The 14,920-nt window shown below is 44.6% G+C and overlaps 1 protein-coding gene across 3 annotated transcripts in view; it reads left to right on the top strand.

Annotated features, from left to right (window-relative positions):
• The first annotated feature begins 601 nt into the window (after nucleotides 1-601).
• Nucleotides 602-14,920, top strand: part of abca2 (ATP-binding cassette, sub-family A (ABC1), member 2) — a 532,256-nt gene continuing 517,937 nt past the window's right edge. For 2 of the 3 annotated variants that reach the window (XM_059994306.1, XM_059994305.1), the window contains exon 1: nucleotides 602-903. In XM_059994306.1, the coding sequence (XP_059850289.1) occupies nucleotides 838-903 (66 nt within the window). In that variant the 5' untranslated portion in view covers nucleotides 602-837. The remainder of the gene's footprint in view (nucleotides 904-14,920) is intronic. The other variant, XM_059994307.1, reaches the window with a different exon arrangement.

Genomic DNA, 14,920 nt, shown 5'->3' with positions numbered 1-14,920 from the left:
GCTTCTGTATCTCCTGCCTGATGGTAGCAGCAAGAAGAGTGGGAATCTTTGAGAATAGATACTGTACCTGATGTAGCTACAGTGGTGAAGAGGATTGTGCCGGAGCTGAACTGGGTTGTATCCACTATTCTCTTCATCCTCTGTGCCTGGAACTGCTGTACCTGGCCACGGCGCAACCAATTAGCATATTTTTAACAATGTATCTGTACAAGTGTATTATAGTATTTGGCGATATGTCAAAACCATCTCATTAAGCTTCTAAGTAGAGGCGCTATAGGCATGGCAGGATGACTACTTCAAACACTTCATCTCCAACTTTCTCAAATCTGCTTTAAGATCGTGGAGCCGGAGATACTGCTCGACCTGCTGAGCCGTTGCAGTGTTCCCCCTCCCTCCTCCACCTGGCATGAGGCGTCAGTGCATGGGCCGGTGTTCGTGACACGCATCGCGGTCTCGTCCAGAAGATACACCCAGCACACCCCAGCCCAGCTTTCACGGTCGGGCTTGCGGCGCCGCAGATCCCGTGGCGCGCGCCCGCCCGCCGGCGGAGGACGTGCGTCCATGCCTGCGGCGCGCGCTCACACACGCACCCGGCCGGACGGCTGGGAGAGCGCGCGGGTGTGCAGCTGCCGCCGCGCTCGAGCCGGGCTTGCCGAGGTCGCGTCCGCCTCCCTCCCTCCCTCCCCTCCGTTCACCCGTTCGGTCCGCGGAAAGGCACGCGCCTGCCGCCCGGGAGAGCCGCCGCTGTCAATCAAAAGACGCTGGGTGCAAAGCTGGAAGCCGCCGGTCGCTGCGCTTTGCTCTCTCTCTCCTCTCCTCTCCTTCCAGACAGCAGCCATGGGTTTCCTACACCAGCTGCACCTCTTACTGTGGAAGAACATCACCCTGAAACGCCGGAGCCCGGTGAGTGAACGATGAGCCAGCCGGCAAAAGCAAAAGTGGCGAGGATACCACCCTAGTGCCGCTGCTACCCGCAGCCGCTGACTGCCCGCGGGGTGGGGGGTGGGGGTGTTAACCACTGTTGCCTTCTTGTACCCGTGCTTTCAGGTTTCGGCAGGACAGGAGGCTTATTATGACAGCATGGGCATTATTTCAGTGTATCGACGTTCTGTTTTGCTTAAAGTCCAAAGGCAGTAGTTATTATTTGCATGGAAGTTCTATCTACATTGGGCCTGGCAATACAAGCATTTACTGCGGGTTACATTATAGCAGAGAGTTTTAAGCAGGAAGCAACATTGTTATTCTTTTGACCATATACTCATTGTGTATATGTATCGGTGGAATACAGTACTACGATTGCATTTACAAATTACCTTAATTTAAAAAAAATAATCAATTTGTTGGATCTAGCTCCAAATGTTTCTTGCTCCAATAATAGATGTTTGAGCACATCTATTCATCAAGCAGTCGTGATTCGTAGCTGGACCCAGACCAGTGACATGGTCACGGGTGCATTTAAGGATTTTGCAGATTTGCTCTGGACTTAAGTATAAATTCATTCTCAATTTCACGGTGAGGTTTCAGCAGATGCTAGTGTTTGCTAGAGGATAAATTGTGTCTCCTAGAAAAAATGTTTATTACCAGACTACACTTCGAGTTGTTTTCAAAAATGTGAAACTAGTGAGAGTCGTATGTCAGCCTGCTTCGGGCTCGTGGAAATGGGGAGTGGGAGAAGAGAGGTTCTAGCATACTGAATTATCCATAACGGAGCGCAGTCAGTGTTTGCTGTCCTCCAGCTATTAGTAATCGGCCAACACCGATTATGTGTTAATGAAGAAGTTCTTTCTTTTATTTTATGTTCATTTTAGTTATATCAATTAATTCACTGGACAGCTTAGTCTTTACTGGCGATGATGTAGTTTAAAGTTACCGTGTAATATACTTTGCTTTATGGTTAGCACTTAATAAGTTGTGAATCAGCTGATGGGAATTCTTACCTCTTAGTCAAAGGGACGTGAATTTGCTCCCTTTTCAATATCTAAGCAGGAAACTGCTGATGTTGGAATTTGGGGCAATAAATTATCTGCCTGAGGACTCCTGATGCAGGGGTTTGACCTGAAATTTTGGCAGCTCTTTTCACCTGTGGTTTGCTGCTGGACTTATTGAGTTCCTCCAGTAGAATGATTGTTGTTCCAAGATTCCAGCACACAATCTGTGCAGATTAGGTACCGCAGAGCTCTGTACTCCTAAATATTCTGTCTTTCAAATGACTTGTTAAACTGAGATCATGCTTGCTGTCGAGTGTTGTGGCTGATGTTTAGACCTTAATCACAAAAAAACCCAGATTGTCTGGTTATTAATTCCATTGGATTCTGTACTAAAGCCAAGCTAATTGACACTTTTTTAAGCAGATCAAAGTGCTTTTTAAGGCTATAACATTTTGTCCTGAGGTTGTGACAAAAGATTATATGAATAATGTCTTTACTTTAACATCTGCATTTTGTCCTGTAATATCAAACTACTAATTGTTCAGCTAAAGAGAATTAGGGGAGAGGTTGAAATACCACCTTACATCTAGTTCTTACAAATTTTAACATTTTTCTTAGAGCGTTGGAATGATATCAATAGTACTGCCTATTGGCTAAGTTTTATTTGAATATTATGATAGTTTCAAGTCACCTAATATTCTAAACTGATGATGACTTGCTCACATAGGGGATTAATGCAAATATGACATTGCATTTAATTCAGGTAAGTCCAAGGTCTGAAAAGTCAAATCAAGGTAGGACTTTAACAGTAAAAGGCAGGTCCCTGGAGAGTGTTGCAGAACAGAGGGAGCTGAGAGTACAATGTTCCCTGAAAGAACAGTCATTGGTAGACAGGAAGCTTTTGGCATGCTGGCATTCATCTGTTAAGAGCAAGAAGTGTGGGAATTGGCAGGTAAGCATGCAGTCTGTTGCTGCCTGTAAAGAGTTTCTATGTTCTCCCCATGACCGTATGGGTTTCCTCCCACAGTCCAAAGACATACTGGGCTATAGGTTAGTTGGTCATTGCCAATGATCCCTGATTAGGCTACGGATAAATTGAAGGGTTGTGAGGCACGGCACAAAGGACCGGAAGGGCCTATTCCATGCTGTATCTCAATAAAATAAGAAGTTGTACAGTATGCTGGTGAGGCTGTACTTGGAATATTGTGTTCAGTTTTGACCACCCTGCTTTAGGAATGATGTTAGTAGACTGGAAAAATTGCAGAAAAGATTTGAGGATGTTGCTAAGACTTGAGGTACTAAATCATAGGGAGATATTGGGTAGGTTAGGACATTTCTTCCCCCCACCCCCCCATGGAATGTAGGAAACAGCAAGGAGATCTTACAGAAGGTATATAAATTCATGAGGGATATAAGTGGTATGAATGCTGTCAGTCTTTTACCCAGGGTTGGGGAATCATGAACCGGAGTGCATAGGTTCAAGCTGAGAGGGGAAGATTTAATAGGAACTTGGTAACTGTTTCTACACAGGAGGTGGTATGTTTATGGAATGAGGTTCTAGTGATTGAAGTAGATATAAGAACATATTTTGAAAGATACTTGGCCAAGTACATGGATAGGAAAGGTTTAGAACAGGCATTTATGTTGTGGACCAATGCCATTAAGCAAGTGGTCTGTAGACGCCAGGTTGGGAACCCCTGGTTTAAAAGGAAATGGGCCAAATTCAGACAGTGGGACTAGCTTGGATGAGCATTTTAGCCGTCATGGACTGTTTGAGCCGAAGAATTGATTTCAATGCTGTAAGTTTCTATATAGGTTTGAAGACAATGCACAACACTGCCACTTTGCCTCTCACTTTTGCATATTTGTTCTCTTTTGATTCTTTTTGCTAATAGGATTATTGACAAAAGCCACTTAACCCATCAGATAATCTTAATATCATTTACTTGTAATTTAACGTCACAAATTTTAACTTTTATGTATTAATGCTAAAGCTTAAATTTGTTAGCAAAGTTACTGAGTCCTAGAGAAGGTTCTTGGCCCGAAATGTCACCGTTTGTTCATTTCCATAGATGCTGCCTGACCTGCTGAGTTTGTCCTGCATTTTGTGTGTGTTGCTTTGGATTTGCAGCGTCTGCAGAATTTCGTGTGTTTAAAAGTTATTGCTCTCCTGCTACACGTTGTTGGATAGAGCCTGTAGAAATGGTAATCTAGTTGGTAGCTCATTTGTATTGTAGCCAACAATGGAGTGTTTGTCTGATTCCAGTGAGGTAGGTTGTCACGGGGAGTGTGCCACCTGTCAGCAGGTAAGTGCTGCTGCCTCACTGCCCCAGCGGCCCCACTGAATCCTAATCTTTGTTGCTGTCCACGCAGAGGTTGCATGCTCTCCCTGTGACCGAATAGACTTCTGCTAGGTGCCAATAATCCTCTCTCTGGAATGTGGTTTCTGCCTGCATTCCAAAGGTAGGCTGTTCGGTGGCTGTAAATTGCCCCTTGTGTGTAGGTGAGGTGAGTTGACGGGAATGCAGAGACGTCAGCATGGGTTGGTGCATAGTGGTGGGTGTAGGCTCCATAATCAGCTGCTTGTTTCCTTGCTGTTGCCTCATTTTAATGAGGTTTTTTTCTGGTAGAGTGGATGAAAAAGGCACCAGAGCAGAAAAGCCCATGTAACTGTATGGAAACTGATAGTAATTCCAAGGAGGGGAGAATGATCATATGTCGTTCACCCCACTCACTGGAACAACTCCCGTTATCCTTTTCATACTTAATGTTAAAGGACAGACTTCCCTCTCTCATCTTAAACCTGTGCCTTTTGGTTCTGTAGCACAGAATCCCACTGTGGCCATTCCATGATCTACAGTCTCCTCCTATCTGATCCCGTCTTGAGTGTGTATACTGTGTGTATACAGTATGTCAAAAGTAAACTTGGTCAAGAACAAAAAGGAAGAGTCTGTAAGGTTTAGTAAGTTAAGCTCAAACAGAATTAGGAAGAAGCCAGAAAGGAACTCGGGGAATTATAAAAAAACAGGAGGGGCCATGAAAAGTCCTGGGCAAGTAGAATTAAAGAGAATCCCAAGGCATCGTATGCATACATCAAGAGTAACTGGAGTGAGTAGGACCTCTCAAGAATAAAGGAGAAAATGTACTTGGAGGCAGAAATGTGGATGAGGTCCTAAGTGAGTAATTTGCACCAGTATTTGCTAAGAAGAGTGTAAAGGCGAGTGAGGTGCTGGTGTGAATGTGCTAATAAAGAAGGAGGTAGTGGTGGGTCTGTTAAAGTATGTAAAGATGGTTAAGTCCGTAGGGCTTGATGGGATATATCCAAGGTTGTTGAATCATGTGAGATTGATGGGGCTTTCATCAATATCTTTGTGCCCCTTCTAGCCATTGATGAGATTCCAGAGGGCTGGGGTGAGTAGCTTATGTTGGTCCGTTATTCAAGATGGGAAATAGGCATAATCTTGGAAATTATTGACTGGTGAACCTCAAATGTCAGTGATGGGGGAATTTACTGGAGATAGGATTTATGAGCATTTGGAAAACCATGACCTAATTAGGGGTAGTCAACATGGAGTTCTGCAGGACAAGTTGTGTCTTATGAACTTGATTGAGATTTTTGAGGAGATGATGAAGGTTGGGTGTGGATGTTTTCTACATTGATTTTAGTGAGGCATTTGGCAAGCTCCCTCGTGGAAGGCACATCTGGAAGATTAAGATGCATAGGATCTATGGTAAATTAATTGTTTGGATTCATACAAACAGTAGTGGTTGAGACTGATTCTGGCTAGAGCTCTGTGACATTCTGCAAGGATCTATTCTGATACTTTAGCTCTTTGTGATACATGTAAATGACCTGGATGAAAATGTAGATGGGGAGATTAGTAATTTTGCAGACTAAATGAAGATTGGCGCTGTTGTGGATCGTGTGGAAGACTGCCAAAGGACTCAACAGGCTATGGATCAGTCATAGTTATGGGTGGAAGAATGGCAGATGGAGTTTAATTGGCCAAATGTGAAGTGTTACACTTTGGGAGATCAAATGTAAAGAGACAGTACACTGTTAGTGGTAAGGCCTTTAACAGTGTTGAGGCGCAAAGTGATCTTGGGTTCCAAGACCATAGCTCTCTGAAAATAGCTACACAGGCTGATAGGGTGGTAAAGAAGGCATATGGAATGCTTTCCCTTATTAGTTGAGGAATTGAGTTCAACAAGTTGGGGGTTATGCTGCAGTTTTACAAACTCATTATTGGAACGATGTCAAGGATGCAGAAGAGGTTTTCTAGGACGCTGCCTGGATTTGGAAGCATATGCTGTAAGGAGGGTTGGGCAAACATGGATTTTTTGGGAGTGACAGAGGCTGATGGTGACTCTGATAGAAACTAATAAATTATGAAAGGAATCGACAGTCTTTCTCCCACGATTGAAATGTCTGATAGAGAAGCATGCATTTAAGACAAGGGGATAAATTCAGAGGAGGAGCATGGGGGAAGTTTTTGTTTTACAGAGTGGTGGATGCCTGGAATGAACTGCCTGGGGTTGTGGTAGAGGTAAATATGAGAGAGGTGTGGAAGAAGCACTTAGAATATGCAGGAAATGGAAGGATATGAACATATATAGGTAGAAGGATGAGTTTAATTGGGCATTTGATTAATACTTAGTTTGTTTGGCACAATATTGTGGGGAAAAATCTAGTCAATTTTATTGTCATTTTAAGGATATACTCAACAAACGAGACAAAGTTTCTCTGAACCAGGATGTAAATCACTGTCATACACATAACACACAATACATAATAATTTATGAAAGTAAGGATGAAATCTGCAGATGGAATAAACTTAAGCAAACTAAAGCACATAAGTTAAATGTTGTAAAGTACAGATTAAACGGTGACACTTTGAATGTGATGCGGCAGGGAGTTCAGAAACCTAATAGCCTGAGGGAAGGAGCTGTTTCCAATTCTGACCGTTCTTGTTTTTATGCATCGGAGACTCCTGCCTAATGGTAGAATTAGGATGGGTGGTTGGGAGACCCTAATGGACCTCTCAGCTGTTCTCACAGAACTTTGTAGGGATTTCCGGTCTGATGCTCGGCTGCTCCTATACCAGACGGTGATGCAACTTGTCAGGGAGCTCTCATTGGTGCTCCGGAAAATACAGTTAAGATGGGGTGGGGTGGGAGAGGAGCCTCACTTTCCTCAGTCCCCCGAGGAAGTGGAGACGCTGCTGTACCTTCTTGTTCAGAGATGATATTAACGTGCCAGGCGAGGCCATCTGTGATGTGCATTCCCAGGAACTTGGTGTACTTAACTCTCTCCACAGAGGAGTCATGTATTTGCAGAGTGCCTGTTCCTACACACCTACAGACCATCAAGTACTCTACACAACTCATGTTATCAGTATTATTTTTACTTGCACATTTTCTCAACTTCTGCACATTGGTTGTTTGTCAGTCTTTATTTATGTATAGTATTTTGAAAATTCTGTTCTACTTCTTTATCTGCTTCTGTATGTACCTGCAAAAAAAAAAGAACCTCAAGGTAGTTTCTGGTAATGTATACAAACTTTTATTTTGAACTTCTAGTCAATATTCAGTGTCCACACAGGCAGTTATCTACTATCTGTATGATGTATTAGAATTACAGAAAGAAAAGCTCAATTGTAATCTCATTTGCAATCTCTAGACTTCCCAAAGCAGTTAACAGTCATCTTTTTGGTCACTACTGCATTTTGAGAAATAAAAGCATCCATTTTTCCCACACCTAAGGTTCCATGAAGTGTAGGGTTGATAATAACCAGATATTCTTTTTATTTTGGCATTGATTGAGACTCTACACTCAGTGGCTACTTTATTAGATACACCTGTACACTTGTTTATTAATGCAAATATTTTATCAGTCAATCATATGGTAGCAACTCCTTATATAAAAGTATGCAGACATGGTCAAGAGGTTCATGTATTCAGACTGTACATCAGAATGGTGAAGTAAACAGTCTCTCAAAAGCAGATGTGGAGGAGTATGCCTCATGATCAACTCTTGGTGCACAAGTATATCAGTGCTGTCCCAATTCTGCTCACTAGACCTGGAATATCTAGCAGTTAAGTGCCATCCTCTTTATCTGCCTCTGGAGATTTCCAGGATCATTTTGGTAGCAGTATACATTCTACCTCAGGCCATTGTCAGTCAGGCTTTAGATGATCTGAGCAATGGGATCAACATGCATGAAACAGTGCACCCTAACAACTTCACCATTGTTTTGGGGGATTTTAACCAGACCAGTCTAAAAAAAACTCACTAAGCAATTAAGATCAACAGATCACTTGCAATACCAGAGGAAACAGCACACTGGACCAAAGTTACACCACCATCAAGAACGCCTACCGTGCTATTCCACACCCTCACTTCGGGAAGTCTGATCGCCTGGCTGTACTTCTACTCGCTGAGTATAGGCAGAGACTGAAGACTTCAGCACCAGTAGTGAGGACCCAGAAGGTATGGACAAGGGAAGCACAGGAGCGCCTCCAGGACTTCTTTGAATTGGTGGACTGGACTGTATTCAGGGATTCATCTTTGAACCTGGATGGGTATGCTGCCGCTGTTTCCGACTTCATTAAAACCTGTGTGGATGAGTGCGTGCCTGCAAAGTCTTGCCGTACATTCACAATTCAAAAGCCGTGGACAAACCAGGAGGTACGTCGTATGCTGAAGTCTAGATCATGTGACATTCAAGTCTGGTGACCCAGGTCTGTACCAGAAAATCACATTTGTTTGCAGAGGGCCATTTCAAGGGTGAAGAAACAATTTCAAATGAGGTGGGAGGTGACATCGGATGCACAACGGCTCTGACAGGGTTTGCAAGACATTACTTCCTACAAGTGAAACCCAATAGCATTAATGGCAGCGATGCTTCACTACTGATGAACTCAACCCTACTATGCCCGCTTTGAAAGGGAGAATATATAATTACAGCTGTGAAGACCCCTGCTGCATATGATGACCCTGTGATCTCTGACTCCGAGGCTGATGTTAGGCTGTCTTTAAAGAGGGTGAATCCTTGCAAGGCAGAAGGTCCCAATAGAGTAATGGGTAAGGCTCTGAATACCTGTGCCAACCAACTGGCGGGAGTATTCAAGGACATTTTCAACCTCTCTCTGCTACGGGCGGAAGTTCCCATTTGCTTCAAAAAGGCAACAATTATACCAGTGCCTAAGAAGAAGAATGTGAGCTGCCTTAATGACTAGCACTCACATCGACAGTGATGAAATACTTTGAGAGGTTGGTCGTGACTAAACTGAACTCCTGCCTCAGCAAGGACCTGGACCCACTGCAATTTGCCAACGGCAAATGTCAATGGCTCTTCACACGGCCTTAAACCACATGGACTACACAAACACCTACGTCAGGATGCTGCTCATAGACTATAGCTCAGTATTTAATCCCACCATTCCCACAATCCCGATTGAGAAGTTGCAGAACCTGGGCCTCTGTACTTCCCTTTGCAATTGGATCATCAACTTCCTAACCGGAAGACCACAATCTGTGTGGATTGGTGACAATATTTTCTCCTCACTGACCCAGCAACACTGGTGTAACTCAGGGGTGTGTGCTTTCCCTGCTGCTCTACTCTGTATATAGCCATGACTGTGTAGCTAGGCATAGCTCAAATACCATCTGTAAATTTGCTGATGATACAACCGTTGTTGGTAGAATCTCAGATGGAGATGTGAGGTTGTACAGGAGCGAGATATGCCAACTAGTGCAGTAGTGTCACAGCAACACCTTGCACTCAATGTCAGTAACTCGAAAGAGCTGACTGGGCTTCAGGAAAGGTAAAATGAAGGAACATATACCAATCCCCACAGAAGGATCAGAAGTGGAGAGAGTGAGCAGTTTCAAGTTCCTGGGTGTCAAGATCTCTGAGAACCTAACTTGTTCCCAATATATCTATGCCGCTATAAAGAAGGCAAAACAGCGACTATACTTCATTAGGAGTTTGAAGAGATTTGGTACGTCCGCAAATGCACTCAAAAACTTCTATAGTTGTACCATGGAGAGCATTCTGACAGGCTGCATCACTGTCTAGTATGGGGGTGGGGAGACTACTGTACAGGACTGAAAGAAGCTGCAGACTGTTGTAAATTTAGTTGGATCCATCTTGGCTACTAGCATAGAAAGTACCCAGGACATCATCAAGGAGCGGTGTCTCAGGAAGACAACGTCCATTATTAAGGTCCTCCAGCACCCAGGGCATGTCCTTTTCTCACTGTTAGCATCAGGTAGGAGGTACAGAAGCCTGAAGGCACACACTCAGTGATTCAGGAACAGTTTCTTCCCATCTGTCATCCCTTTCCTAAATGGACATTGAACCCGTGAATGCTACCTCACTTTTTAAAATTTATATAATTTCTTTTTTTACACAATTTTTAACCTATTCAGTATGCATGTACTGTAATTGATTAACTTATTTATTGTTATTATTTTATCTTTTCTTTTTCTATATTATGTATTGCATTGAACTGCTGCCGCTAAGTTAACGTATTTCACGACACATGCTGGTGATAATTCAGATTCAGATTCAGTTTATTGTCATTTAGAAACCACAAATGCAATGCAGTTAAAAAATGAGACAACGTTCCTCCAGAATGATATCACAAAAGTATATGACAAAAACAGACTACACCAGAAAATCTACATAACGTTTGGCAATCCCCAATCCAGAGTCTGGAGAGGCTGCTGCTGTGTATTAATATCACGCTACTGTCTTAGCGCGTTCCCCGGAAAGGAGCTCCAATTCCACCAGACAAACAAGACAAAAAACTAAAGCTACAAGACCTGCACAAAACCACGAAGTTACAACATTTAGTTACAACAGTGCAAACAATAGCATAATTGATAAAAAAACAGACCATGGGCACAGTAAAAATAGTCCAAAGGTGTTAGACTATAAGTTCAAAAGAAATCACCACACAGTTTCCACAAGTCCCCAGGGTCCCGACAGTCTTGCCATCCCACGCCAGCGGCAGAAGGGAATAAACCTGATTCTGAAATGAGATCTAAGTGACTTTGACCAGGAAAGGTTGTTGGTGCCAGATAGGGTGGTTTGAATATCTCAAGCTGCTGATCTCCTGGAATTTTTATACACCACAGCCTATTGAATTTACAGAGAATGGTGTGAAAAACAAAACAAAACATCCAACGAGTGACAGTTCTATGGGCAAAAATGCCTTGTTAATGAAGGAAGTCAGAGGAGAACGGCCAGCCTGGTTCAAGTTAGCAGGAAGGTGACAGTCAAACAAGTAGCCACACATTGCAACAGAGGAGTGCAGATGAGCATCTCTGAATGCACAGCATGTCGAACTTTGAAGCAGACGAGCTCTAGCAGCATAAGACCACAAACATACGCTCAGTGGCCACTTTATTAGGTATAGGAGATAGTTAATAAAGTGGCCAGTGATTGTACAGGAAAATTCTTATGGTTCTTTTTGAAAGCGATAGAAATATAATGGGAACACCATGAACCTCCCTCACTTCTGATTTCACATCTATTGCAAGGTTCTTCTTCTGGCAGCATTTCATCAGCTCAATGAATGGAGTTTCTTAATCTTTGTTGTTACTTGCATTGTTTTCTCTTCATCCCTGTGCTCTAGGACACTGCATAAGAACAAGGTGTAGGGCCTTGCCCCCTCAACAGCTTTCCAACCACCTGTATTGTGAAGCTTGGTGAAGATTAGCTCTGCGTCACTGCAGTTAATGGTATGCTCTGAAAATTAATGTTGAAGCGATAATAATTGATAGCTTTATTTAAATCAAAACTTGTGATAGTCAGGTCAAACATCAACCCAGAGAGGAATCATGTGGTTTAATATCAGCCTGTTGTAATATCTTTTGATTTAATTCTAAGCATATCATCATTTAAGAAAAAGCATTTCAGGATGTATATTGTATACATTTCTCTGACATTAAATTGAAGCTTTGAAGAAGTGGGAGCGGAACTTTGAAATTTAAAAAAACAAATGGATGCTTGAAATTGAAATGGGAAACGTTGGAAATATTCAATGTGTAGGCAGCATTCATGGAAAGAGAAAGTCTCTGGCGAGTTGCTGATCTGATACATTAACTCTTAGTTTGAGGAGATTTGGTATGTTACTGAAGACACTCGCAAATTTCTACTGAAGTATCATGGAGAGCATTGTAACTGGCTGCATCCCCATCTGGTATGGGGGAGGAAGCACTGCACGGGATCAAAATAAGCTGCAGTAAGTTATGAACTCGGGTCCATCATGGACACTCGCTTCTGTTGTATCCAGAACATCTTCAAGGAGCGATGCCTTAAAAAGCGAACATCATTATTAAGGAACCCCAGCACCCAAGACATGTCTCTTCTCATTGCTACCATCAGAGAGCCTGAAGGGACATACTCAATGTTTCAGGAACATTGTCTTCCGCTCTGCCATCCAATTTCTGAATGGACATTGCCTCACTACTTTATTTTTGTACTACTTATTTAATTTAACTTGCTGTAATTCACAGGTTTTATTACTATGTATTGCAGTGTACCAACATTTTCTAAGCTTTGTCCCACCAGCACTGCAATTACTGCAATATTACTCTGGCATATTGTAATATGAACTGATGGATATTCAACTTCCTGTTGTATAACTACACTGAAATTCCTTTGAAAGCCAGCACTTGCTTTTCTTTATTATCTTTAATTAATAATGGATTTTTGAATGCTTCACAGTGTTTAACTTTGTTTCCCCTTTTTATTTTAACTTTCTCTTTCATGTTAAATCTTTTATCTATTTTATATGCTACAGTTGTCATTTTGTATCCTTCCCATGTTTTGCTTAGTTTTATATCATCAAGAAATTTGCTCAGTTCCCTCATTTAAGTGATTGCTTTGATTTCAGAATCATTTCTTTATCTGTGTCCAAATCAGAAGAAAGGATCATATATGGTATCAATTTGTTAAAATGTTTATTATTAATTCTCAGCAGTGTGGATAAACAGAGGGACCTTGGGTTCATGTCCATAGATGCCTCAAAGTTGCTGAACTCATCAGAGATGCATCAAAGTTGAGTTGAAGAGCAACGAGATAATATAACAGCTCTTAAAAAAAAAACTCTGGTTAGATCCACACTTGGAATCTGATTTCCCTCCATCTGTGGCTGACACAGTGTGAGATGAGGAACTGCTGTGTACTTGTTCTTGCGGAAATATGGCTCCAAGACAACATCTAATGCACCATTAATCTTCAGGCTGTAGCGGTGTGCTACACGCAGCGCTAAAATTACGACACGGAGTCGGTAACTGCAGTCGAAGGAAAAAACTTTATTCGAAATCTTCAGCCTCACTTTTAAGCCTCCCTCAACCTGCCCCCCATGGCGCAGAGGCTCCAAAGCTCTGTGCTCGCAAACCCCCGTAGGCTATCTAATTGTGAGTCGGTTCGGATGTGCCAGGAAATGGGTCGCCACATAACCCCCCCCCCCCCCCCCCAGAACCGGCGATACATCCCCCAATGTCCACAGTCTGGGCCAGAACCTGCTTGGGAGGTCGGCCTCTGCGCTGAGGTGCCGGAAACTCGGCCGGTTGCGCCAGGTCCACATGGGCCGGTTTGAGGCGGTCCACCGTGAAAACCTCCTCTTTCCCCCCAACGTCCAGCACGAACGTGGACCCGTTGTTCCGGAGCACCATAAACGGCCCCTCGTATGGCAGCTGCAGCGGTGGCCGAAGCCCGCCCCTTCGTACAAACACAAACTTACAGTTCTGTAGGTCTTTGGGTACGCAGGTCAGGTGCCGCCCGTGCTGTGAAGTGGGTATGGGGGCCAGGTTACCGAGCTTCTCGCGTAGTCTGCCCAGGACTGCTGCGGGATCTTCCTCTTGCTCCCTTGGGGCTGGTAGGAACTCCCCGGGGACGACCAGGGGCGCGCCGTATACCAACTCGGCCGACGAGGCGTGCAGGTCGTCCTTGGGCGCTGTGCGGATGCCGAGTAGGACCCAGGGAAGCTCGTCCGCCCAGTTGGCTCCTCACAGGCGGGCCATGAGGGCTGACTTCAGGTGACGGTGGAAACGCTCCACTAGCCCGTTCGACTGTGGGTGGTAGGCAGTGGTGTGGTGCAGCTGAGTCCCCAAAAGGCTGGCCATAGCTGACCACAGGCTGGAGGTGAACTGGGCGCCTCTGTCGGAGGTAATGTGGGCTGGTACACCAAAGCGAGATATCCAGGTGGCGATCAGGGCTCGGGCGCAAGATTCGGAGGTGGTGTCGGCGAGCGGGACCGCCTCTGGCCATCTTGTGAACCGGTCCACAATAGTCAGGAGGTGCCGCGCTCCGCGCGACACTGGCAGGGGGCCCACAATATCCACATGAATGTGGTCGAAACGCCGGTGGGGGGGATGGAACTGCTGCGGTGGGGCTTTGGTGTGCCGCTGCGCCTTGGCCGTCTGGCAGTGCATGCACGTTTTGGCCCATTCACTGACCTGTTTGCAGAGCCCGTGCCAAATGAACCTGCTGGAAACCATCCGGACAGTTGTCCGGATGGAGGGATGCGCCAAGTTATGAATGGAGTCGAAAACGCGGCGCCGCCAGGCTGTCGGGACGACGGGACGGGGCTGGCCGGTGGCGACGTCACAGAGTAGGGTCCTCTCACCCGGGCCCACGGGGAGGTCCTGGAGCTGCAAACCGGAGACTGTGGTTCTGTAACTCGGAATCTCCTCATCCGCCTGCTGCACCTCTGCCAGTGCCTCAAAGTCTACCCCTTGGGAAAGGGCATGAACAGTAGGGCGAGAGAGCGCATCCGCCACGACATTGTCCTTACCCGAGACGTGCCGGACATCCGTCGTGTATTCAGAGATGTAGGACAGGTGGCGTTGCTGGTGGGACGACCAGGGGTCGGACGCTTTTGTAAACGCAAAGGTAAGCGGTTTGTGGTCCGTGAACGCGGTGAAGGGCCGACCTTCTAGGAAGTACCTGAAATGCCGGATTGCCAGGTAGAGC

This window comes from Hypanus sabinus, chromosome 18, assembly GCF_030144855.1.
Source record: "Hypanus sabinus isolate sHypSab1 chromosome 18, sHypSab1.hap1, whole genome shotgun sequence".
Taxonomy (NCBI): Eukaryota; Metazoa; Chordata; class Chondrichthyes; order Myliobatiformes; family Dasyatidae; genus Hypanus; species Hypanus sabinus.
Note: the sequence above shows the minus strand (reverse complement) of the source record. Positions and strands in the feature narration are given on the sequence as shown.